The sequence below is a fragment of the Salvelinus namaycush genome, chromosome 25 (assembly GCF_016432855.1).
Source record: "Salvelinus namaycush isolate Seneca chromosome 25, SaNama_1.0, whole genome shotgun sequence".
Lineage (NCBI taxonomy): Eukaryota > Metazoa > Chordata > Actinopteri > Salmoniformes > Salmonidae > Salvelinus > Salvelinus namaycush.
In genome coordinates this window covers 259,130-286,447 of record NC_052331.1, presented here as the reverse complement: position 1 = coordinate 286,447, position 27,318 = coordinate 259,130, and the positions used below count along the sequence as shown (strand labels likewise).

The window sequence follows — 27,318 nt, the reverse complement described above, 5'->3', positions numbered from 1 at the left end:
TTATTATCACTGGTATTGACAATGGATTTCTGCTGGTCTCTGATCCCATGTATTATAAATCCTGCCGTTGTGGCCTTGAGCAAGGCACTTAAGCCCTCACAAAGTAAGATATTGCACTGATAGGCTACTGTATAAAACATGTGGTCCGTCAACCCTCCATCCGGAGAGCTACTGGGTGTGCAGGCTTTTGATCCAACCCTGCTCAAACACACCAGAGTCAGCTTATCAAGGTCCTGTTGAGCAGCTGATTCTTTACAATGTAGTGTGTTCGAACAGGGCTGGAGAAAAAGCCTGCACACCCAGTTTCTCTCCAGGACTCTCCTGGAGGATGTTTGGCCACCCTGCAACATTAAAATAACCACAAAATAAGATTGATTTCTTTATGAAATCATTCCTTCACTCAGTGAAACAGGGATCAAATGGCTAAGGTTGGTGAGGTAGCTAACTAAGATGTTTATCTATTTGTAAGGCTAAAATATTCAGTGTTCAGGCCAGGGAGATATTTACAGCATATGAGTTAGGCTACTTGTCAATTAGACTATTCTAATAATATAGATTTTTTACTTTGTCAGAATTACATGGCCAGTATTGAATAAAGGAGAATCCTAGCCAATTTTGTGTGCTTGAGAGACACTTTCACAATGGGAGTATGCAGCATTGGTTTCATCAACTGCACACCTGTATCAACTGCGTGTAGGCCATTTGCACTTATAGCCTACATTTGCCGTTATAGCCACGGTTATAGCCGTTTGCGGTTATCCAAACTACTGTCTATTGTATTTGCTATCGAGTTAGTCTGTTGTAGGATATATATATTATTTTACCTGCTGCGCAATGTCTCTCTCTCACTCACGCAGGTGATGCACACACCATGACTTTTGCAGGATTAGTATTGCTGAAATTAGTTACAACTCGGCAAATAACTCACTAACTAGCAATGAATATCAACAAATATGCGCATGCAGCTCACTTTGATCTCAAAAATGCATTTCACAACTGCATGATTGAAAGACCGCTCGTGCCTGTCAGTGCAGGCCTACAATAATTATACTCCAATGCGCTGTGAGATCTGTCACTGCAGGCCTACAATAATTATACTCCATTGAGTTCTGCAGAGATAGGGAGGGAAGTGCAAAATACCTTGATATACAGTGCATTCGTAAAGTATTCAGACCCCTTGACTTTTTTCACATTTTGTTACCTTACAACCTTATTCTAAGATGTATTAAATCGTTTTTTTCCTCTTCAATTTACACACAATTTATACCCCATAATGACAAAGGAAAAAACAAAAATATCACATTTACCTAAGTATTCAGACCCAGTACTTTGTTGAAGCACCATTGGCAGTGATTACAGCTTAGTCTTACGCTACAAGCTTGGCACCCCTGTATTTGGGGAGTTTCTCCCCTTCTTCTCTGCAGATCCTCTCAAGCTCTGTCAGGTTGGATGGGGAGTGTTGATGCACAGCTATTTTCAGGTCTCTCCAGAGATGTTAGATCGGGTTCAATCCGGCCTCTGGCTGGGCCACTCAAGGACATTGAGACTTGTCCCGAAGCCACTCCTGCCTTGACTTGGCTGTGTGCTTAGGGTCGTTGTCCTGTTGGAAGGTGAACCTTCATCCCAGTCTGAGCGCTCTGGATCAGGTTTTCATTAAGGATCTCTCTATACTTTGCTCCATTGATCTTTCCCTCTGTACTGACTAGTCTCCCAGTCCCTACCGCTGAAAAAGGCCTGATTGGTGGAGTGTTGCAGAGAGGGTTGTCTTTCTGGAACGTTCTCCCATCTCCAGAGAGGAAATCTGGAGCTCTGTCAGAGTGACGATTGGGTTCTTGGTCACCTCCCTGACCAAGGCCCTTCTCCCCCAATTTCTCAGTTTGGCCTGGGTGGCCAGCTCCTGGGTGGCCAGCTCTCAAACTTCTTCCATTTAAGAATGATGGAGGCAACTGTGTTTTTGGGGACCTTCAATGCTGCAGAAATGTTTTGGTACCCTTCCCCAGATCTGTGCGTCGACACAATCCTGTCTCGGAGCTCTACGGACAATTATTTCGACCTCATGGCTTGGTTTTTGCTCTGACATGCACAGTCAACTGTGGGACCTAATATAAACAGGTGTGTGCCTTTCCAAATTCTATCCAATCAATTTAATTTACCACAGGTTGACTCCAAGTTGTAGAAACATCTCAAGGATGATCCTGAGCTCAATTTCAAGTCTCATAGCAAAGGGTCTGATTACTTATGTAAAGTCGGTTCTGTTTATATTTTATATAAATGTGCAAATAATTCCAAAAACCTGTTTTTCTTTTTGTCATTATGGGGTATTGTGTGTAGATTGATGAGGATTTATTTTTATTTAATCAATTTTAGAATAAGGCTTTAAACTTAACAGAATGTTGTCAAAGTCAAGGGGTCTGAATACTTCCAAATGCACTGTATATACAGTTGAAGTCGGAAGTTTACATACACCTTATCCAAATACATTTAAACTCAGTTTTTCACAATTCCTGACATTTAATCCTAGTAAAAATTCCCTGTCTTAGGGCCGTTAGTATCACCACTTTATTTTGAGAATGTGAAATGTCAGAATAATAGTAGAGAGAATGGTTTATTTCAGCTTTTATTTATTTCATCACATTCCCATTGGGTCAGAAGTTTACATACACTCAATTAGTATTTGGTAGCATTGCCTTTAAATTGTTTAACTTGGGTCAAACTTTTCGGGTAGCCTTCCACAAGCTTCCCACAATAAGTTCAGTGAATTTTGTTCCATTCCTCCTGTCAGATCTGGTGTAACTGAGTCAGGTTTGTAGGCCTCCTTGCTTGCACACGCTTTTTCAGTTCCTTCCACAAATTTTCTATGGGATTTAGGTCAGGGCTTTGTGATGGCCTCTCCAATACCTTGACTTTGTTGTCCTTAAGCCATTTTGCCACAACTTTGGAAGTATGCTTGGGGTCATTGTCCATTTGGAAGACCCATTTGCGACCAAGCTTTAACTTCCTGACTGATGTCTTGAGATGTTGCTTCAATATATCCACATACTTTTCCGTCCTCATGATGCCATCTATTTTGTGAAGTGCACCAGTCCTTCCTGCAGCAAAGCACCCCCACAACATGATTCTGCAACCCACGTGCTTCACGGTTGGGATGGTGTTCTTCGGCTTGCAAGCCTCCCCATTTTCCTCCAAACATAACGATGGTCATTATGGCCAAACTGTTCTATTTTTGTTTCATCAGACCAGAGGGCATTTCTCCAAAAAGTACGATCTTTGTCCCCATGTGCAGTTGCAAACCGTAGTCTGGCTTTTTTATGGCAGTTTTGGAGCAGTGGCCGCTTTCTTGCTGAGGGGTCTTTCAGGTTATGTTGATATAGGACTCGTTTTACTGTAGATATAGATACTTTTGTACATGTTTCCTCCAGCATCTTCACAAGGTCCTTTGCTGTTGTTCTGGGATTGATTTGCACTTTTTGCACCGAAGTATGTTCATCTCTAGGAGACAGAATGCGTCCCTTTCCTGAGCGGTATGACAGCTGCGTGGTCCCATGGTGTTTATACTTGCGTACTATTGTTTGTACAGATGAAAGTGGTACCTTCAGGCGTTTGGAAATTGCTCCCAAGGATGAACCAGACTTGTGGAGGTCTCCATTTTTTTCTGAGGTCTTGGCTGATTTCTTTTGATTTTCCCATGATGTCAAGAAAAGCGGCACGGAGTTTGAAGGTAGGCCTTGAAATACATCCACAGGTACACCTCCAATTGACTCAAATGATGTCAATTAGCCTATCAGAAGCTTCTAAAGCCATGACATAATTTTCTGGAATTTTCCAAGCTGTTTAAAGGTACAGTCAACTTAGTGTATGTAAACTTCTGACCCACTGGAATTGTGATACAGTAAATCATAGGTGAAATAATCTGTCTGTAAACAATTGTTGGAAAAATTACTTGTGTCCCGCACAAAGTAGATGTCCTAACAAACTTGCCAAAACTATAGTTTGTTAACAAGAAATTTGTGGAGTGTTTGAAAAACAATTTTTAATGACTCCAACATAAGTGTATGTTAACTTCCGACTTCAACTGTATATATCATAAGCCTATAGGCCTGTTTATGCATTGCCCTGTTGCATTTAGTGATCAAATCTTCGACAGCTAAACCGCGAGGTGACACAGTTATTGTTTTTTGTAAAAAAAAAAAAACGTAACATTTTCTTTTTAAATGCTATAAAGTTTTCCTCATGCTACACATCAAAACACAAATAGTGTTTTTGTAATTTGTTATAGGCTCTTTAAGGACACGTAAATGTTGCTCATTTGACCAATATCCCTCATTTATTGATGGCGCTGGTTTTGCCAGGTCTGATCTGAATGCATATGGATGTTCTGTAAATTTCTCAAATATCCGGTAAATGAAAATCTTCCCGGTCATGTTGTCCGGCGACAGATTTTTCGAACGGAAACCCTGACACACACACTGAAAGATTTTCTGGCAGGCTGTAAATTATATGAATTAGTGTTTTTGGGTGAATGGCTCCTTTTAAGTTCCTGACTATAATCAAATCAAAATAAATCACATTTTATTTCTCACATGTGCCTTACCGTGAAATGCTTACTTACAAGCTCTTAACCAACAATGCAGTTCAAGAAATAGAGCTAAGAAAATATTTACTAAATAAACTATAGTAAGAAAATGTAAACAAAAAGAAACACAAGAAAATTACATAACAATAACGATGCTATATATGTACCTAGTCAATGTGCGATGGTACAGGTTATTCGAGGGAATTTGTACATGTAGGTAAGGGTAAAGTGACTATGAATAGATAATAAACAGTGAGTAGCAGCAGTGTAGAAACAAAGGGGGGGTGGGGGGGCAATGTAAATAGTCTGGGTGGCCATTTGATGAATTGTTCAGAAGTCTTATAGAAACTTTTAAGAAGCCTTTTGGACCTAGACTTGGCGCTCCGGTACCGCTTGCCATGCGGTAGCAGAGAGAACAGTCTATGACTAGGGTGGCTGGAGTCTTTGACAATTTTTAGGGCCTTCCTCTGACACTGCCTGGTATAGAGGTCCTGGATGGCAGGAAGCTTGGCCCCTGTGATGTACTGGGCCATACACATACCCTCTGTAGTGCCTTGCGGTTGGAGGCCGAGCAGTTGCCGTACCAGGCAGTGATGCAACCAGTCAGGATGCTCTCGATGGTGCAGCTGTAGAACTTTTTGAGGATCTGGGGACCCATGCCAAATCTTTTCAGTCTCCTGAGGGGGAATCGGTTTTGTCGTGCCCTCTTCATGACGTGCTTGGACCATGTTAGTTTGTTGGTAATGTGGACACCAAGGAACTTTAAGCTCTCAACCTGCTCCACTACAGCCCCGTCGATGAGAATGTGGGCGTGCACGGTCCAGGCCTACCACTGTTGTCATCGGCATACTTAATAATGGTGTTGTAGTCGTGCCTGGTTGTGCAGTCATGAGTGAACAGGGAGTACAGGAGGGGACTGAGCACGCACCCCTGAGGGACCCCTGTGTTGAGGATCAGCGTGGCAGATGTGTTGTTACCTACCCTTACCACCTGGGGGTGGCCCGTCAGGAAGTCCAGGATCCAGTTGATGAGGGAGATATTTAGTCCCAGAGTCCTTAGCTTATTGATGAGCTTTAAGGGCTCTTTAGTGTTGAACGCTGAGCTGTAGTCAATGAATAGCATTCTCACAAAGGTGTTCCTTTTGTCCAGGTGGGAATGGTCAGTGTGGAGTGCAATAGATATTGCGTCATCTGTGGATCTGTTAGGGTGGTATGCAAATTAGAGTGGGTCTGGGGTTTCTGGGATAATGGTGTTGTGAGCTTTGGCCAGCCTTTCAAAGCACTTCATGACTACAGACGTGAGTGGTACGGGGTGGTAATCATTTAAGCAGGTTACCTTTGCTTCCTTGGGCACAGGGACTATGGTGGTCTGCTTAAAACATGTTGGTATTACAGACAGGGAGAGGTTGAAAATGTCAGTGAAGGCACTTGCCAGTTGGTCAGCGCATGCTCGCAGTACACGTCCTTGTAATCTGTCTGGCCCTGCGGCCTTGTGAATGTTGACCTGTTTAAAGGTCTTACTCACATCGGCTGCGGAGAGCGTGATCACACAGTCGTCTGGAACATCTGGTGCCTTCATGCATGTTTCAGGGTTATTTGCCTCGATGCATGCATAGAAGTAGTTTAGCTCATCTGGTAGGCTCGTGTCACTTGGCAGCTCTCGGCTGTGCCTCTCTTTGCAGGCTGTAATGGTTTGCCAGTCCTGCCACATCCGACGAGCGTCAGAACCGATGTAGTACGATTCGATCTTAGTCCTGTATTGACACTTTGCCTATTTGATGGTTCGTCGGAGGGCATAGCGGGATTTCTTATAAGCTTCCGGGTTAGAGTCCCGCTCCTTGAAAGCGGCAGATCTAGCCTTTAGCTCAATGCGCATGTTGCCTGTAATACATGGCTTCTGGTTGGGGTATGTACGTACAGTCACTATGGGGATGACGTCATCGATGCACTTATTGATGAAACCAATGACTGATGTGGTATACTCCTCAATGCCATAGGAAGAAATCCAGAACATATTCCAGTCTGTGCTAGCAAAACAGTCCTGTAGATTACTATCTGCTTCATCTGACCACTTTTTTATTGACCGAGTCACTGATGCTTCCTGCTTTAATTGTTTCTTGCGGATAGAATCATGGTCAGATTTGCCAAAACGAGGGCTTTGTATGCATCTCTGTGTGTGGAGTAAAGGTGGTCACAAGTTTTTTTTTTTTCATCTGGTTGCACATTTAACATGCTGATAGAAATTTGGTAAAACAGATTTAAGTTTCCCTGCATTAAAGTCCCCAGCCACTAGGAGTGCCGCCTAGAGTTTAGATTAGCATGCAATTCCAAAAGTTCTTCCTGGCTGCCTGTAATTGATCATGAAAATGTCATCCAAATATCTCTGAATTAGGAGAATATTGGAGAGAAAAGGGTTAAGGTCTGGATTCAGCACCACCTGTTTTTCAAACATTCCTAGATATAGGTTAGCATAATTTGGAGCCATAGTGCTCCCCATCGCTGTCCCTTTGGTCTGGTGGAAAAAGTATCCTCCGAAGAGAAAATAGTTGGAGGTTAGAACCAGTTCTTCCAAGTCCGCAATACAATTGTTGCTGGGTAGAGCATTAGGGGGACGTTCATTGAGGTAGATCTTGAGGGTCTCTAGGCCGCCCTGATGGGGGATGTTAGTATATAGACAGGTAACATCAAAAGTACACAGAATAGAATTTCCAGGTATATGGTCCACAGATTAAAAAAAAAAAAAAAAATAAAAATCAGTAGAGTCTCTAGTATACGTGGGGAGGGAGATCACCCGGGGTTTCACAAAATGGTCTACAAAGGTAGAGATATTCTCTGTCAGAGATCCATTACTACTCACAAATGTGCTTGCCTTGTATAGGTGGTGTCATGCTCTTGTGAATGTTGGGTAGAGCGTATATGACAGGTGTGGTTATAAACTTATATTCTGTCTTTGTAATTTCCCCTTCATTTGACAATTTATCATGGATCAGAGACTTGAATTGATTAGTAGGGTCCTTTGGGAGTCTTTTGTAAAGTTCACCCATCACTAAGTTCTCAGAATGTCCTTTTCATAGTCTGCTGCATTTAGTATCACTATTGCACCTCCTTTGTCGGCAGGTTTTATAATGATACTGGAGTCATTTTTCAGTTCCGTAAGAGATTCTTTCTCTGCTTTGGACATATTGTGGAATAATTGTAAAGAGGTGCAATAGTGATAGTAAATGCAGCAGACCTCTCCTCTGTTCTGGTCCGGTTAATACCATGTTGTGGCAGCGTGAAGCGCACCAGTGTATATGCGCACATACTCTGTATGAGAGCAAATTCTTGCATCGCTCTCATCTCAATGGGTACGTTCCTCTGCTCAGATGGTATTTGCTTAACAAGTTGCATAATAAGTTGCATGGACTCGCTCTGTGTGCAAAAATTGGGTTTTAACATGAGTTTTGAATGACTACCTCATCTCTGTACCCCACACATACAATTAATATGTAAGGTCCCTCAGTTGAGCAGTGAATTTCAAACATAGATTCAACTACAAAGACCAGGGAGGTTTCCCAATACCTCGCAAAGAAGGGCACCTATTGGTAGATGGATAAAAGCAGACAATGAATATCCCTTTGAGCATGGTGAAGTTATCAATTACACTTTGGATTGTGTATCAACACACCCAGTCACTACGAAGATACAGGCGTCCTTCCCAACTCAGTTGCTGGAGAGGAAGGAAACCACTCAGGGATTTCACCATGAGTCCAATGGTGACTTTAAAACAGTTACAGAGTTAAATGGCTGTGATAGGAGAAAACTGAGGATAGATCAACAACATTGTAGTTACTCCACAATACTAACCTAACTGAGAGTGAATAGAAGGAAGCCTGTACAGAATTTAAAAAAACATTCCAAAACATGCATCCTGTTTGCAACAAGGCACTAAAGTAATACAAAAAAAAGGTGGCAAAGCAGTTCACTTTTTGTCCTGAATACAAAGTATTATTTTTGGGGCAACACATTACTGAGTATCAGTCTCCATATTTTCAAACATAGTGGTGGCTGTATCATGTTATGGGTATGCTTGTAATCCTTAAAGACTGAGGAGAAATGAAGGATTCAAGCTTTATTACCTTTTTTTTTTTTTTTATGTGTGTGCCTACATTCTTCACCTTGTAAAAAAGGTCAGTGTAGAGCCCTGGTTCCCCTGCTCAGACATTGAATGCATCAACCAATGGTTGCTTGCCAAATCATTGACTGTGCAGTTGGGCACCAGACTGCTATATGATGTGGTTAGCTGATGTGTATAATACCTATCTAGGGGTTGTAAAATCTGGCATGCGTTAGCAACGTCTGAGAAGAGGATCCCGACCAACTTGTTTATAGCAATCTGGTGCCCGACTGCATAGCCGATGATGTGGTACGCAACCATTAGTTGATGCAATCAATGTCTGAGCAAGGGAAATCGACCAATGTCTGCGGTGCTACTCATGGCAACGTCATCTTCCTGAGTCTAGGGGCAGCAGGTAGCCTCGAGGTTAAGATTGTTGGGTCAGTAACCGAAAGGGCGCTGGTTCGAATCCCCGAGCTGACTAGAGGAAAAATCTGTTGATGTGCCCTTGAGCAAGTCACTCAATCCTAATTGCTCCTCTAAATTACGTCTGCTAAATGACTAAAATGTAAATTCAAGTCAGTCTCAACGTGACCCACCAGATTCAGAAGCTTGAAAACCCCATTAGAAAAAAGCTTGAAAATCGCATTACATTTTTGCCCAAGAAGAAAAACTCAAACTGAACATAATTCATCATCTTTTTTTGTTTGTTTTGGAGTCAAACATGACAGTTTTTTAATTTTTCAAACAGGTTTTTTAAAACTTCTCAGTGATCCCTTCAGGCGCTAACGGGATTGATTTGACAACACCCAGTGAAATAGCAGCGCGCCAAATTCAAAAACAGAAATACTCATAATAATCATTCATAAATCATACAAGTGTTATACATGGGTTGAAAGATGATCTTCTTGTTAATCCAGCCACAGTGTCAGATTTCAAAAAGGCTTTACGGCGAAAGCAAACCATGCTATTATCTGAGGACAGCACCCCATCAAACATACACATGAAAATCATGATTCAACCCGCCAGGCACAACACAAAAGTCAGAAATAACATATAATTCATGCCTTACCTTTGAAGATCTTCTTCTGTTGGCACTCCAATATGTCCATTAAACATCACAAATGGTCCTTTTGTTCGATAAATTCTGTCGTTTATGTATCCGAAATGTCCATTTATTTGGCGCGTATGATTCAGAAAATACGCCATTTCCAACTCGCGCAACATGACTACACATTATCTAATTAGTTACCTGTAAACTTGATCCAAACATTTCAAACAACTTTCCTAATCCAACTTTAGGTATTTTTAAACGTAAATAATCGATACAATTTAAGACGGAATAAACTGTGTTCAATACCGGAGGAAAACAAAGTGGAGCGTGCTTTCAGGTCACGCGCCTCTAACAAACATTACACTTCACTCGACCCTCGTTCTGAACAGGGCTGCTTCGTCATTTCTCAAAGGAAAAAGATCAACCAATTTCTAAAGACTTGACATCTAGTGGAAGCGATAGGAACTGCAAGCAACTGCCTTAGAATTCTAGATTCCCATAGAAACCCCATTGAAAAGAGAGTGACCTCAAAAAAACAAATCCTGGATGGTTTGTCCTCGGGGTTTCGCTTGCCAAATAAGTTCTGTTATACTCACAGACATAATTTTAACAGTTTTAGAAACCTTAGTGTTTTCTATCCAAATCTACCAATTATATGCATATCCTAGCTTCTGGGCCTGAGTAGCAGGCAGTTTACTTTGGGCACACTTTTCATCCGGACGTGAAAATAGTGCCCCCTAGCCTTAAGAAGTTTTTTATTATTTTATTTGATGATTTTTTCAAATCAAATCAAATGTATTTATATAGCCCTTCTTACATCAGCTGATATATCAAAGTGCTGTACAGAAACCCAGCCTAAAACCCCAAACAGCAAGCAATGCAGGTGTAGAAGCACGGTGGCTAGGAAAAACTCCCTAGAAAGGCCAAAACCTAGGAAGAAACCTAGAGAGGAACCAGGCTATGAGGGGTGGCCAGTCTTCTTCTGGCTGTGCCGGGTGGAGATTATATCAGAACATGGCCAAGATGTTCAAATGTTCATAAATGACCAGCATGGTCAAATAATAGTAATCACAGTGAACAGGTCAGGGTTCCATAGCCGCAGGCAGAACAGTTGAAACTGGAGCAGCAGCACGGCAAGGTGGACTGGGGACAACAAGGAGTCATCATGCCAGGTAGTCCTGAGGCATGGTCCTAGGGCTCAGGTCCTCTGAGAGAGAAAGAAAGAAAGAAGGAATTAGAGAGCATACTTAAATTCACACAGGACACCGGATAAGACAGGAGAAGTACTCAAGATATAACAGACTGACCCTAGCCCACCAACACATAAACTACTGCAGCATAAATACTGGAGGCTGAGACCCACAAAGATCCCGCCACGGCACAACCCAAGGGGGGGGCGCTAGCCCAGACAGGAAGACCACGTCAGTGACTCAACCCACTCAAGTGACGCACCCCTCCTAGGGACGGCATGGAAGAGCACCAGTAAGCCAGTGACTCAGCCCCTGTAATAGGGTTAGAGGCAGAGAATCCCAGTGGAGAGAGGGGAACTGGCCAGGCAGAGACAGCAAGAGCGGTTCGCTGCCCCAGTGCCTTTCCGTTCACCTTCACACTCCTGGGCCAGACTACACTCAATCATAAGACCTACTGAAGAGATGAGTCTTCAATAAAGACTTGAAGGTTGACACAGAGTCTGCGTCTCTCACGTGGGTAGGCAGACCATTACATTAAAATTGAGCTCTATAGGAGAAAGCCCTGCCTCCAGCTGTTTGCTTAGAAATTCTAGGGACAATTAGGAGGCTTGCGTCTTGTCACATACAATGTGATTTTCTGGATTTTTGTTTTAGATTCCGTCTCTCACAGTTGAAGTGTACCTATGATAAAAATTACAGACCTCTACATGCTTTGTAAGTAGGAAAACCTGCAAAATCGTCAGTGTCTCAAATACTTGTTCTCCCCACTGTATATGGCCCAGGAGGCCTGTAAAACAGTAGCTATAAAAAGTGATTGAGTAGGCTGCATAGATTTCATGACTAGAAGATCAAAAGACGAAAACGTCAGTTTTTTTTTTTGTTTGTAAATTGAAATTTGCTATCGTAAATGTTAGCAACACCTCCGCCTTTGCGGGATGCGCAGGGGATATGATCACTAGTGTAACCAGGAGGTGAGGCCTTATTTAACACAGTAAATTCATCAGGCGTAACCTTTCTGGACTACCCATCCCGGATCCGGGATCATTCTCATCAGAAACGCTGACTAGCATAGCATAGCCTAGCGCCACAGGGAATATAATATAATATAATTTCATGAAATCACAAGTCCAATACAGCAAATGAAAGATTAACATCTTGTGAATCCAGCCAACATGTCCGATTTTTAAAATGTTTTACAGCGAAAACACAACATATATTTATGTTAGCTCACCACAATATCCAAAAACACACCGCCATTTTTTCACAGAAAAGATAGCTTTCACAAAACCCACAAATAGAGATAAAATGAATCACTAACCTTTGAACAACTTCATCAGATGACAGTCATATGACATCATGTTATACAATACATTTATGTTTTGTTCGATTATGTGCATATTTATAGCCACAAATCGTGGTTTTACATTGGCGCCATGTTCAGAAATGGCTCCAAAATCGCGAAAGTAATTACAGATAGCAACGTGAAATACAGAAATACTCATCATAAACTTTGATGAAAGATACATGTTTAACATATAATTAAAGATACACTGGTTCTTAATGCAACTGCTGTGTTAGATTTAAAAAATAACTTTAGTAAAAAGCACAGCATGCAATAATCTGAGACAGCGCTCAGCCATTCTCCGCCATGTTGGAGTCAACAGCAATACGAAATTACATCATAAATATTCCCTTACCTTTGATGATCTTTTATCAGAATGCAGTGCCAGGAATCCTAGTTCCACAATAAATCATTTTTTTGTTTTATAATGTCCATTACTTCTGTCAAATTAGCAACTTTGGCTAGCATGTGTAGTTCACGTGTCCGTCGAACTTTACGCTAATGAACGAAAACTTCAAAAAGTGATATTACAAATAGAATAAACTGGTCAAACTCAGTTGAGAATCAATCTTCAGGATGTTTTTCTCATATATATCCAATAACGTCCCAAACGGAGCATTTCTTCATGTCTATCTAACGCAGTGCAGACAATGACATCACATGCCCTCTGTGCGTGGCCACGAACTGGCAATCTGCCTGAACTGTCACTCCAAAGGCTCTCATCCGGTCCCACATGAAGCTATATGCTTCATTCCACGTTCTACTGCCTGTTGACATCTAGTGGAAGGCGTATGAAGTGCATACAGATCCATAAATATAAGGCAATTGAATAGGCGATGCCTTTCACAGCGACCCATTTCAGAATTTTCACTTCCTATTTGGAAGTTTGCCTGCCATATGAGTTCTGTTTTACTCACAGATATAATTCAAACAGTTTTAGAAACTTCAGAGTGTTTTCTATCCAATAGTAATGATAATATGCATATCATATGATCTAGGACAGAGTACGAGGCCGTTTAATTTGGGCACCAATTCATCCAAAAGTGAAAATGTCGCCCCCTATCCCTAAGAAGTTTTAAGCCATGTTTCAGTCAGGCCAATCACATCAAGATTATGATCAGTGATTAGTTAATTGACTATAACTGCCTTTGAAGTGAGGGATCTAACATTAAGTAGCCCTATTTTGAGATGTGAGGTATCACGATCTCTTTCAATAATCGCAAGGATGGAGGTCTTTATTCTAGTGAGATTGCTAAGGCGAACACCTTTCATGATTATTTTTGTTAGTTTCAGTTTTAATTGACTATAATAACATTGTGTGACTTTCTTTGCCATTAAGGAGATGTAGATATGTCTGAATGTCTGTATTTTGTCTTCATGCTCTCTGGTAGATCTGCTGCTGCATGGTGGCTTTGCATTTTATTTTGTGTTTGTTGCTGTTTCATTGTACTACCATTGGTGATGCTGTTTACCTATTGCCAACGTGTGTGGGGGCACATTGTGTAGGCGTGTGTGTTAATGTGCTGGGGGCATGTGCATGATTTGTACATTTTATGTCTAGCATTGTTTTGTAATACATTTTTCACCCAGGACTTGAAAATGTCAAGGTAAGATTACTATAGAAGGGTGTGGTGGACAAGTTGAATTCTTTGCATGCAAAAAAACTATCCACAATTTGAATAGATGAGCACAATCTAATGGGTGAGCACGGTCCTATTGACATCCCGAATCAGGTGGTTCTACACAAAATATACAAAATGGAGACACATTACAGTTGGTAACACCAGCAATCAACGCATTGCTTTTTCAAAAATGTTTCATTCAAATTTCTCTCATTGATTTGAAGAATTCAGTATTTATCAATCACCCATCAATTAAATGAATCACCAAGAAACTGTTTTTATTACAGTTGGAAGTCATGACCACTGTTAACTAAATTTTGATTATATTGACTCATCTTCGCAATTCAACCACTATAATTTAATTTCATGTTGTTATCCCTCACTATTGTCTCCAAATTGACATGCATGCTTTAGGTATATGTGCTGTTGCCGTGCATCTCTGCCATTGTATCTATTGCCTGACGTCTTTCCCTACCCTCCTGTAGTTTTGAAGTGAGTCGGAGCAGCTGTCGTGGGCTAAGAGGTGAGAGCAAGCGGGAGGAACATGAGAGGTTGAGGAGACTCCATCTACAAGAACAGGAGGACCTGGAACTGGCCATCACTCACAGCAAGGCTGAAAACTAAAAACCCTGTCACAGACTCACAACAACAACACAACACATAACAGGAGGTCCTGGAACTAGCCATTTTCCTTACCAAGGCTTACCCGCCTACTACCTGACTAAAAACTAAAATCCCTTTAACACACTCACAACAACAACCCTGATAGACACTCATAAAACTCACAGCCTGACCACAATCATGTTACAAGCCAAAACAATGCTACAAACTAGCAACATACAACCCACATACAGCTGGACTACAACCCCCGCTAGACTAGGAACAGTTCCTCTACAACCCAAATACTACTATCTGACAACAACCTGAAAACAGTGCATCTACAGCCCTCACTACAGCCAGACGTCAACGCTTGTACAGCCCAATTACAACCCTTCCTACAGCCCAACAACAACTACAACTTCACCCTGACAACAGCCTCCCACTACAGCTCTGTGATGTTCAGATGGCAGCCCATCTACCTACAGATTCAGCTTCTCAAGACCCTGAACACTACAGCAAGAAAGCAGCCTCGCTCTCACCACAGCTCTAGGATTTACTGATGGGACTGCAGCCCCTCTACCAATCCAGCTCCACTGAAGCCAGACTATATGAAGACCGTAACCTACCAAATCCTCTCTTTCTTCAACCCCTTTGTCATTATCAGCCTCAATGGAACTCTAGTCAGCTACATCGCAACTATAATCAACTACAGCGGATCTCCACTTCAGCCCGACTTAAGCTTGACTTAACCCTGACTACAGCCTAAATCCAGAGTGTTTGAACTCTGACTTGGCTACGGCCAGTGGTCATTCTGACTAGTAGACCCCATAGTTCTTAGATGGGGAGACAGGATGCTGGACTTTGCTTCGGTTTGTTGTGAGGAAAAATCTAAAATTGTAACATTTTAATTTAATTTGTATTATTTAAATCGGGGAAAATCGTGCATCTGTGGTTTATGAAGTATCTGTAAATGCACTGTTATAACTGTATTATAAACTATATCATATACCCTTTAAGTGCTTAAGAACATTAATATTGAAAGTATAAACGTACCCTACTCTTTGTCAGCAAGCGTGTTTGGGTTCCTTATTTCTGGTGCAAATCTGGTTTTGGTGAAAAAATGACCACCTTTTAGATTATGGAATGAAACATTTTGTTTATTTGTTAATCTTGGTGTTTTCTACTTCATTGCCGTACATCCTTTTATTGGACCAGAAAAATGACAAGGTCAAAACCCACCTCATCTGACTTGAAGGATAAGGGTGGCGGCCTTTCACCAGAGCTTCAAGAACATTTAGAGTGATTTGGATTTCCTTTTTGATTTCTTCATGCTAAACTCTTATGCCTTTAGTAGGCTGAGTGAAGTGTTTATTTGGTTCATCTGTTGTGGAGGATGTATTCAACTAGTAGGGCATTAGGACTGTTTTGGTTTTCCTACAGTATACTCTTATTTAAGCTATGCAAGTTTATTAGTACAGCATAGCTTTAACCTGTAATTACTTTTAATTATATATTTTTTAATTGAAGGAATGCAACATTTGTATTATTATCAATATCATGGCAAAGTGTCATCAAACTACCAGAAGAATAGCTGACCAGCAAATAGCGATGGCATCCGTTTTCTTTTTTTTCTTTAATGTTGTATGAAGGGAAATGAGTCTTCCCAAACCATCAAATTCATATGGATATCTGTTACATCATCATGGTGTAGTTCTTTGCAGACCGACACCACATACAACGTTCATGTCTTCCCTTCACTTTGCTTTACCATGCAATAGCCTTACATTTGCAGCTGGATTGTATTGAGTAGGCACCAAACAGAAGAAAACAGACTGAAACAGGGAGGCTTACCCAATAAGAAACGATCAATTTTGTTTTCCGTTGCAAAACATTTAGCTAATTTGTGCAGTATTGAATTTGACACTGGTCACAGTTCGATTAATCCTGCCTTGCAACACTCATAATCCTGCCTTGCAACACTCACTCTATGAGTGAGGGCCACAGGGTTCAATTCTTGTACCGACTCTCTTCTCTGTATACATCAATGATGTCGCTCTTGCTGCTGGTGAGTCTCTGATCCACCTCTACGCAGACGACACTATTCTGTATACTTCTGGCCCTTCTTTGGACACTGTGTTAACAACCCTCCAGGCGAGCTTCAATGGCCTCCAATTGCTCTTAAATACAAGTAAAACTAAATGCATGCTCTTCAACCAATCGCTGCCTGCACCTGCCCGCCTGTCCAACATCACTACTCTTGACGGCTCTGACTTAGAATATGTGGACAACTACAAATACCTAGGTGTCTGGTTAGACTGTAAACTCTCCTTCCAGACTCACATCAAACATCTCCAATCCAAAGTTCCATCTATAATTGGCTTCCTATTCCGCAACAAAGCATCCTTCACTCATGCTGCCAAACATACCCTTGTAAAACTGACCATCCTACCAATCCTCGACTTCGGTGATGTCATTTACAAAATAGCCTCCAATACCCTACTCAATAAATTGGATGCAGTCTATCACAGTGCCATCTGTTTTGTCAGCAAAGCCCCATATACTACCCACCACTGTGACCTGTACGCTCTCGTTGGCTGGCCCTCGCTTCATACTCGTCGCCAAACCCACTGGCTCCAGGTCATCTACAAGACCCTGCTAGGTAAAGTCCCCCCTTATCTCAGCTCGCTGGTCACCATAGCAGCACCCACCTGTAGCACGTGCTCCAGCAGGTATATCTCTCTGGTCACCCCCAAAACCAATTCTTCCTTCCAGTTCTCTGCTGCCAATGACTGGAACGAACTACAAAAATCTCTGTAACTGGAAACACTTATCTCCCTCACTAGCTTTAAGCACCAGCTGTCAGAGCAGCTCACAGATTACTGCACCTGTACATAGCCCATCTATAATTTAGCCCAAACAACTACCTCTTTCCCTACTGTATTTATTTATTTTACTCCTTTGCATCCCATTATTTCTATCTCTACTTTGCACATTCTTCCACTGCAAATCAACCATTCCAGTGTTTTACTTGCTATATTGTATTTACTTTGCCACCATGGCCTTTTTTTTGCCTTCACCTCCCTTATCTCACCTCACTTGCTCACATTGTATATAGACTTATTTTTCTACTGTATTATTGACTGTATGTTTGTTTTACTCCATGTGTAACTCTGTGTTGTTGTATGTGTCGAACTGCTTTGCTTTATCTTGGCCAGGTCGCAATTGTAAATGAGAACTTGTTCTCAACTTGCCTACCTGGTTAAATAAAGGTGAAATAAAAATTTAAAATAAATAAATAAGCATCAGTTTGATCATACTCAGTGCGAGGATGTGGGGTTCTAATGCCTTATAAAGCGTCCATGTAAAATGGTATTTTTGTATTCATTGACGATGAGGGTTATTTGTGTGTTTATTCAAGGAACTCTTATATAATGTCTCAAATGGCACCCTATTCCCTATGCACCCTGGTTAAAAGTAGTGCATTGAATAGGGTGCCATTTGGGACAAAGCCACAATGTTTGTATATTCAACTATTTGCTGCAGCACCTTTCTCCAGTGTTGGCCTGAAGGTGTATTGTGTTGGTCACAAGAAAGCAAAAATAATGTACATGAATATGTATAAAATGTGCTACAATGTCTTATTTATCCACAACCAAAATGGCTAATTTCATTTGTAACAAAATATAATAATGTATGATTATAAATATTCCTTCAAAATTTGGGATTTTTCTCAAAATAATTGTAATCCTCTTTGTATAAATGCAATTCATATAACATTCCAAGAAATGGTAGTCTTAGGTCTATTCTCTCTCTGTCTCTCTCTTTCTCTCTGTCGTAAAAGTCACTTTCACAAGAACAGAAAAATGAAATGAGAACGTTAGATTTGCATTTCACTGCTCAATTAGTTATTTTTAGCCTGACTTTTACTTCTCTTTTATTTTTTTATTTTTACTTGATGTATTCTAACAAGTTGTTGGTAGATTGAACTAAAATACTATGATGGGCCTTGTTCTTCTGCAAATGGTAAAATCCTCTCCAAAATGGACTTAATAGAAGAAAAAAAAATAACATTGAATTTAACAACCTACTGTATGTAAATTCAGTGTATGAGACATATACACAATGTAAATGCAGAGGTATTGAGTGAGATGTACTAGGTGCAGCTGCCTGTTCCTACCTGTCCTGTACAGTACCATACATATTTCTTTGATTAATCAGCATAGTGGGTTGTATTAAAAAGTGTCTCATTCAGGGACAGAGTGGTGCCACTTATAATGGGAGGTGTGGTTTTATTGGAGCTCATTTAACATTTATAGTAACTGAAACAAACTGTATTTCTGTCAAACTTGTGTGACCTCAGCTCGATGAGTGTGATAAACTGTATTATAGTCTTTTCATTTTCCTCCCTCTGTCTTTGGTGGTGATAGTCTTTGGCTTCTTTTAGTAAAGTCCACAGTTAAGTTCACGTCAGAAAACTCTGTCAATGTCAAATTTTTCATAAATGGAAGTACACTCATGATATATTATCTTTATCCGCCAAGAATGTTTTAAACTGTGATCTACTACTCCATGCACCAGTTTCCCAGGAACAGATTAAGCCTAGTTCTGAGTTAAGCACCATGCTTAATGGAGAAGCTCCATTGAAAGTGTGTTTTAGTGCAGGAGGCTTAATCTCAGTCCAGGAAACCTGCCCCATGTGTATAATTTCAGTATTAGTTCATTGTAAGACCCTTTTGATGTCCATGTATAATTTACCCATCAGAAACAAATGCGTCCCAAATGGCACCCTATTCCATAAAAAATAAATATACTTTGTTGGAAATATAGTGGCATTTGGGACTGCTGTGTTGTGCTGTGCCCCCCGTCATGTCCTGTCCAGATGTCAGCCCAGCCACTCTCTCTGTAATTATGTAAATGTAATGTTTGTATTTATAGGCTTAACCCACAAGAAGCTGGCCTGGGCTGACTAACAGCTGGAAAATATCATTGTTTCAATTGAACCAAAGTCTCGAGGTTGGGAAGGGGTATATAGAGTAGCATTGTGTATACGCTTATAGTCTAATGAACTGTGTAATAGGTTGTCTGTAGGATCTTAGGTCTGTTCTTCAGCATCTATTTATAGTCTAAATATAAAGCCCATATTATGGGGTGGATGTGGTTCACTAAGCTATAGTATATTGTGTGAACAACTTTCTCAGAAAAAGGAGTCTTTGGTGGCTATGCGGTTAAATGCATAATTGCACACATCGAGATGTCAGTCAAGGATGTAATACAAATAAAGAATACATTGAAATGTATTCAAATATTTATAATATATACACAATTTACAGTATAAAATGCATATAGACTTCAGTAAAAATTAATCATACACAGGACATCTAGCCCTGGTAATGTACAAAGGGGCTGGACCAGTCTGTTTGCACTCGAACCATACAATTTCATCCAAAAGTGTAAGATTTCCATGAAAACAGAACACAGTTGAGTGTAAAGGCAAGTTACGAAATTTGGGCCATTCCAAAAAAACATTCAGGCAGTTTAAACATCAAAACATTGTCTTTCATAGCAGACTAAGTAAACTTGTTTTGTTATTTTGGTGTCTTTGTAGTTTTGCCATAGACAGTGTTTACAATAGCACACAGTCAGAGTAACAGAAAGGCACTTGTGTCAATCACAGCACTCCAGTTTTGTAAAGGAAAGAAAATAAGTACAGGGCCAGCCCCACATAGGGACTGTTTACTCAAAAACAAACACCCTACCAAGCGTTATAAAGCTTTAATATAACAAATATAACCAAGGTAGTACCAGCTACGTTATTACAAAATAATAACATTTTTTCAATATATTTATGTATAACAAAATGGAATGTTTAAATATTTAAATAAAAAGACCGATAGGCCTAGTCAAAATAGGCATGAAGGACACCCCTTAATAACCCCCAATCAGTCATCGTGTACATCAATCACATCACATATGTCTCTTCATGTGAAGCGCGAGGTGGTCGGACCGGGAGAAGGCGCGATCACACAGGTGGCACTGGAAGGGCCGGTGACCGGTGTGTTTGCGGAAATGGCGGGTCAGTTCGTCGGAGCGAGCGAATTTCCAGCCGCAGCCTTCCCAGCCGCAATTGTATGGCTTTTCACCTGAGGAGACAGAACAAAAGAAGCATAAGCTCTCTTGAGTAGGCCTATATTTATTATCCAAGAATATGGCCCTGTAAAATTATACGGTGGCGCGTAAAGGTGTGTAATGTTACATGTTATGGTGCACAATGTGCTAAAAAAAGCTAAGATATTTATCTTACCAGTGTGCGTTCTGTGATGCGCCTTCAGATGCGAGCTCTTGGTGTAGGTCTTTCCGCACCCAGCGAATGTGCATGTGTGCGTCGCCGTGCGCTTCCTTGGCCAGGTGCGGCGACCTCTCTTTGGTTTGGTCTCCAGCAGCTCCAGCGGAGAAGACGGGGGCGTCAGCAGTACCCTCTGTGTGTTCGGTTGCATGCTGAGTTCCTCCTCGTACACTCCGAACTGGTGAGCACCTTGGTATGGTCCAATCTGCATTTGGGTGGCTTGAGGCGCCCCGGGGGGGTGGTGTGGGTACGCCGCTGAGGAGTGGTAGTTATGTGGGAATCTCATGGAGTGACACATCGGGTCCTGCTGGGGGCACTCGGAGCTCCCCTGATCGTTGGGGCTGAGCGGTGGCGTCATGTTTCTGGCTGCCCGCGGGGAGATGGCTACTCTCGGCTGGTCGAAGGACATCATGCACAACACGTTGCCCTCTTGCTTGATTTTCGTACACCTCTGGGGAACCATGTCCATAACAGGTCCATAACCGTCCATGGAAGGTTCCACTTTGATGCTATCTAAAATGTCCTGTCTGGGAAACGGCGTAGAGTTCACATACAACCTTCCTTGGATGCTGGAGGTGTTGCGCGTAATACCGACCACGTAGCTGTTCTCCCCCTCGTACCTGAGAAGCTCCGCCATCAGGTTGGTGCTGTAGGGGGGAGGCGGGGAGCTGTGCTCACTGGACGGGTAGGATGGCATGGGGTTCTCGGTGGTGAACAGGTTGCCTGGATGATCCGTCGAGGACATGTAATACTCCGCTAAACCTGCTCCCAGCGCAGCGGTAGTCATGCTGTCTGAGCCAGTGGTGTTGGCCAGAATAAAATCCAGATCTAAGTAATTACAAAGATCCCCGTCGTCCTTTCTCCCGATACTGCGACAGTCCATGTTCTGTACCATATCAAGCATGGAGCAGCTGGAAGAAATGGGTTTGTCCGTCTCGCTTTTCCACTTCTGCAACAACCAAGAGGTTTACGGCATTAGACATAAAACACACAGCTGAATCTCAAACAGAAGGCTACGAACATAAAAGTTTTAGAGGTCTGTAGGCTTACTTACATGTTCACAACTTTTGGTTTGGTTTGCAAATGTCGAGATGGATGGCAAAACCACCCCGGATAAAGACATTTAAAAAAAGATGATACCTTATTTTATGTCAAAGTTGATTCAGTGAGTGAGTGCCCTTTTGCGCTCACCTCGCACCAGAATCAGTGCGTTCTATCTAACCGTTGCTCTTCCGAAGTTGCGCTTCAAAATCATGAGCAAGTTTGAATGGTAGTAGGAGGTTCTCCAAGCTTATAAATATGATAGCCGAGTAGCTGGACCAATTGTGCGCAGCCGAGGAAATACGTTCAGGATGATGGTAAATTTAGCTCCGGTATATAAAGCAGACCTCCAATGAGCTAAGTTATTGCGCTCTGTCAATTCAATTCAAGGAACTTTATTGGCATGAGAAACATATGTTAACTTTGCCAAAGCAAGTGAAGTAGATAATATACAAACGTGAAATAAACAATAAAAATGGACAGCAGACATTACACTCACAGAAGTTCCAAAATAATAAAGACATTACAAATGTCATATTATGTATATATACAGTGTTATAATGATGTGAAAAAAGTTAAAAGTACAAAAGGGAAAATAAATAAACATAAATATGGGTTGTATTTACAATGTTGTTTGTTCTTCACTGGTTGCCCTTTTCTTGTGGCAACAGGTCACAAATCTTGCTGCTGTGATGGCACACTGTGGTATTTCACCCAGTAGATATGGGAGTTTATCAAAATCGGGTTTGTTTTCGAATTCTTTGTGGATCTGTGTAATCTGAGGGAAATATGTGTCTCTAATATGGTCATACATTTGACAGGAGGTTAGGAAGTGCAGCTCAGTTTCCACCTCATTTTGTGGGCAGTATGCACATAGCCTGTCTTCTCTTGAGAGCCAGGACTGCCCACGGCGGCCTTTCTCAATAGCAAGAGTATGCTCACTGAGTCTGTACATAGTTAAAGCTTTCCTTAAGTTTGGGTCAGTCACAGTGGTCAGGTATTCTGCAACTGTGTACTCTCTGTTTAGGGCCAAATAGCATTCTAGTTTGCTCTGTTTTTTGTTAATTACTTGACACATTGGAAATAATTATCTTTTTGTTTTCTCATGATTTGGTTGGGTTTAATTGTGTTGCTGTCTGTCTATCTCCCCACTCTGCCTTTCAGGTGAGCCTATAAAGCTCTGGGGAACCTCCCTCCACAATGATGACGCAGCCGGTGTTGTGCCGAAAAGCTCCCCCTGCCAGACTCAATTCTTCATTGCTGCGACTTGCTTGCTAGTTGAGATTTCTGATCACGTTAGGCTGCGTTTCATTTCATTTTTTTATGTCGGTTTGATTACGGGGGAGGCACTAGTAATGTCTGCAGTTTTGGTTTGGCTATTTGTTTCAAGTGTATTAGTCTATAAATACATCTCTTTGCCAAAATTAGTCACCCCTCCCATGTCTTATTCGACTAGTAGTTGTTCTGAAATGTTTATTGCTTGCCTACATTTAACTCCCTCTTTCATGTTTAATATAACACACATATACATGAATTATTAATTTGGTTGCCTATCCTGACGTGAAGTTTGTTCTATAGACAGTATTTGACTCTGATGTGTGCCACAGAAAGTATTTGACTCTAGCCCCAAAATTGAGGAAATTAGAAGAGTGGGGGGGGGGGTTCGGCAAGGCCATATTCTTGCCTGCCGAAATTCTCTCCCCCCCCTTCTATCTTGGGACTACAAAGCCTGGCACACTTCAGAATCATTTTGGTAGCTCATGTTGACCAGTAGTGTGTGCCACAGAAAGCAAAATTTGAGTATAAAGAAACATTTTGTAATGTTAAAAAATTAAGATAATACACAAATATTCACACAATAACACAAAAACATCACAGAAAGTTAAGTTTGTTAACAAACATTAAATAAGAAATAACAATTTTGATCTTTGCATAATGAGATAGAAAATGACAATAAATCAAATATAAAAAGACAAATAACATAATCAAATACTGGAAAGCTGCAACAGCTTGACGGAACATTTAGTCCACTTTTCATGCAAAGTTTTCCAGGTGATATCGTCGACTGGAACTCAAGCCTAACCTAGTCCTGACAGGCAGCGAAGACATAATCCTCCAATGATGGACTGGTGCAACCATCATGGGTAGCGGTCACAACCAATCTGAAATTTATGATGAACATTTTTAAAATATTTAAAACAAATACAATTTCTTGAATTACAATTATTTAATTATCAGACAAAGCGGATGATACTACCTCTAGAAATATTACTGCTTATACAAATTCGTACTCCTAAAAATGTGCCTTTAGAAGTGAGCACGCAATTACCCAGTTAATGTCTTCCTCATTATTGTCCACCTCCCCACAGAAGTGGCACAGTTGGCTCAGGTCATCTAGCGAAACATAATGTCAAGTAGTTTATACATCTTTACATGTATTTTTCTGAGAGAACAGGGAACAAGGGAATAGTATAGCTTTCTTGTAACATAATTATTTAAATACATGTGTTTTAGTGGCCAACGAGTAGGGAAGTTTGATCAAAGATAACCTTGAAAGGTCCATATAAATGTTTTTTTTTATCTACCATTATATTCAATTAGAAATTGAACATACCAGTGTTTTGGAGGAGAGTGACTGCTATTTCTTCTCTCATGATGTTAACATCTTTGTCAGTATTTGAAAAGACACTCCTCCTTCCGAACACATTCAGCAAACTGGGAAAGAAATTTGATGGGCATTTCAGTTTTCCCCAACAAAATTATGTTACACTTAAGATTCTAATTCGCAAGTATACAACGACACTGACATAATTTAATTTGACAGTTCTGTTTTGCCTTGTAGTCAGTATACTTTCAGTAGGTTAATTCTGCATTACTTTTACTTTTATACTTACTTTCAAGGCAAAGACCCCACAAGAAGTAGCATCTTGTTGGCATAGGTGAGGAATTACCACACCCACCTGGAGATATAACACTCTTTCTCTCTCAGGAATGATCTGAACATATATGTTAATAAAAGTACAGCATTTTGAAACACTTTATTGATTACAATATAGAGAATAATCACAGAGGGGAATCTGAGAATGCAGGGATTAAAGTAGTCAAAACTGGAGCTGACAAGGGCTGGAATGTAAATGACATGTGATCATCTGGGATTATCTGACATCTGAGAACGGGCAGGCATTCCCTCGGATGAAGAGCATCTCTGTCTTGCTGATTATATGCTGTCATCCAGGTGGAAATGTCACCTGCATATCGGATGTAGGAAAAGAGATAAGAGATAAGTTGAGTGTCTTTTGAAAATGTTTATGTAAATGTACTGTACGCATGTGTATATATATCATGGTATGTATTTTTAATTTAAATTATTATCATTATTGTGTTTTGTGGTTGAGGGGTGGGGGGAGGTTGATGGGGATGGTGGAGGTGCTGGGGGTGTCCTATTGAGGGTGAAGGGACCTATTGGGGAGAGGATTCTTCAAGGAGGCACATTCAGTCATAGTTTTGTTTATTCAATTATTATACATTTATACATTTTTTTCAAATTTTTCTATTATTATAACAGTTTACTCATGTTGACTTATATATTTGAACTTTCTTTTTCGCACAGAGTACAATTATTATTATTATTTTATTATTACTACTCTACCTACATTCTTAAAAACTAAAACAGAAAAAGTGTAAAAAAAGGAAGGAAAAGCAAGATGGGATGGGGGATTGAGGGATGGATAGAGAGAATAGTAGAGGGCTCTGAAAACTATTATTGCTTAAATAGCCACTTCCTTTTGTGACTAGAGTCTAATACTTCCAGTGGCACACAATCAGAGGGCATGATAGGTAGCCAAAATTATTCTGAAGTGTGCCAGGCCTTGCAGTCCCAAGATATAAGGGGGGGGGGGGGGGGGGGGGGGGGGGGGGGGTTCGGCAGGCAAGAAAATGGCCTTGCCGAAATTACCCCCCCCCCCCCCCCCTTCTAATTTCCTTATATTGTGGCTAAAGTCAAGTGCTTTCTGTGGCACACATCCGAGTCAAATACTTTCTAGAGAACAAACTTCACGTCAGGTTAGGCAACCAAATTAATAATTAATGTATGTGTGTTATATTAAACATAGAAGAGGGAGTAAAATGTTGGCAAGCGATAAACATTCCAGAACATCTACTAGTCGAATAATGCATGGGAGGGATGACTAATTTTGGCAAAGAGATTTATTTATTGACTATACACCTGAAACAAATAGCCAAACCGAAAACTGCAGACATTACTAGTGCCTCCCCTGCGATCAAACCGACATAAAAAATCGAATGAAACGCAGCCTAATGTGATCAGAAATCTCAACCAGCAAGCAAGCCTCAGCAATGAAGAATTGAGTGCGTGCGCGTTCACATTCTGGCAGGGGGGAGCTTTTCGGCACAACAGGGTTGTAAGACTCGAAAGTTGGCAAATACTTGCAAGCAGGGGTGTATTCATTATGGAAATTGTTTACTCTTTAAGAACCAAAGGGGAGCAAACGAAACGGGGAGGGACCTACCTGAATTGGTCAAATATAAACTCTGTTGCAAAACAGACTAAACGTTTTAGTTTTTTTTTTTTTGTAAAGATTACACCCTTGGTTACACATACAGTTGAAGCCATAAGTTTACATACACTTAGGTCGGAGTGATGTAACAATTGTTTTTCAACCACTCCACAAATTTCATGTTAACAACCTATAGTTTTGGCAAGTCGGTAGGACATCTACTTACACAAGTAATTTTCCAACAATTGCTTACAGACAGATTATTTCACTTATAATTCACTGTATCACAATTCCAGGTAGACTGTGCCTTTCAACAGCTTGGAAAATTCCAGAAAATTATGTCATGGCTTTAGAAGCTTCTGATAGGCTAATTGACATCATTTGAGTCACTTGGAGGTGTACCTGTGGATGTATGTCAAGGCCTACCTTCAAACTCAGTGCCTCTATGCTTGACATCATGGGAAAATCTAAATGAATCAGCCAAGACCTCAGAAAAAAATGGTAGACCTCCACAAGTCTGGTTCATCCTTGGGAGCAATTTCCAAAGGCCTAAAGGTACCACGTTCATCTGTACAAACAATAGTACGCAAGTATAAACACCATGGGACCACGCAGCCGGCATACCGCTCAGGAAGGAGATGCGTTCTGTCTCCTAGAGATGAACGTACTTTGGTGCAAAAAGTGCGAATCAATCCCAGAACAACAGCAAAGGACCTTGTGAAGATGCTGGAGGAAACGGGTACAAAAGTATCTATATCCACAGTAAAACGAGTCCTATATCGACATAACCTGAAAGGCCGCTCAGCAAGGAAGAAGCCACTGCTCCAAAACCTCCATAAAAAAGCCAGACTATGGTTTGCACATGGGGACAAAGGTCGTACTTTTTGGAGAAATTTCCTCTGGTCTGATGAAACAAAAATAGAACTGTTTGGCCATAAGGA

The 27,318-nt window shown here is 41.0% G+C and overlaps 2 protein-coding genes across 5 annotated transcripts in view; one reads left to right on the top strand and one right to left on the bottom strand.

The window, feature by feature from the left end:
- LOC120020349 (epidermal growth factor receptor substrate 15-like) overlaps positions 1–16,555 on the top strand; it is a 50,639-nt gene extending 34,084 nt beyond the window's left edge. For 2 of the 3 annotated variants that reach the window (XM_038963942.1, XM_038963940.1), the window contains exon 6: positions 14,362–16,555. The gene's annotated coding sequence lies outside the window, so the exon portion shown is untranslated. Of the gene's footprint in view, positions 1–13,844; positions 13,862–14,361 lie in introns of all 3 variants that reach the window. The other variant, XM_038963941.1, reaches the window with a different exon arrangement.
- Positions 16,556–19,741: 3,186 nt separating this feature from the next.
- LOC120020090 (Krueppel-like factor 2) lies at positions 19,742–22,069 on the bottom strand. Of its 2 annotated transcripts, none has more exons than XM_038963530.1 (3): positions 21,874–22,069; positions 20,778–21,768; positions 19,742–20,616 (listed from the first exon to the last, which is right to left on the bottom strand). In XM_038963530.1, exons 1-3 carry the CDS (start codon positions 21,940–21,942, stop codon positions 20,441–20,443), a joined length of 1,236 nt encoding a protein of 411 aa, XP_038819458.1. In that variant the 5' UTR covers positions 21,943–22,069; the 3' UTR covers positions 19,742–20,440. The 2 variants fall into 2 exon arrangements, with proteins under 2 accessions (XP_038819458.1, XP_038819459.1); XM_038963531.1 differs by having other exon boundaries at positions 21,960–22,069.
- Between the last annotated feature and the right edge of the window lie 5,249 nt (positions 22,070–27,318).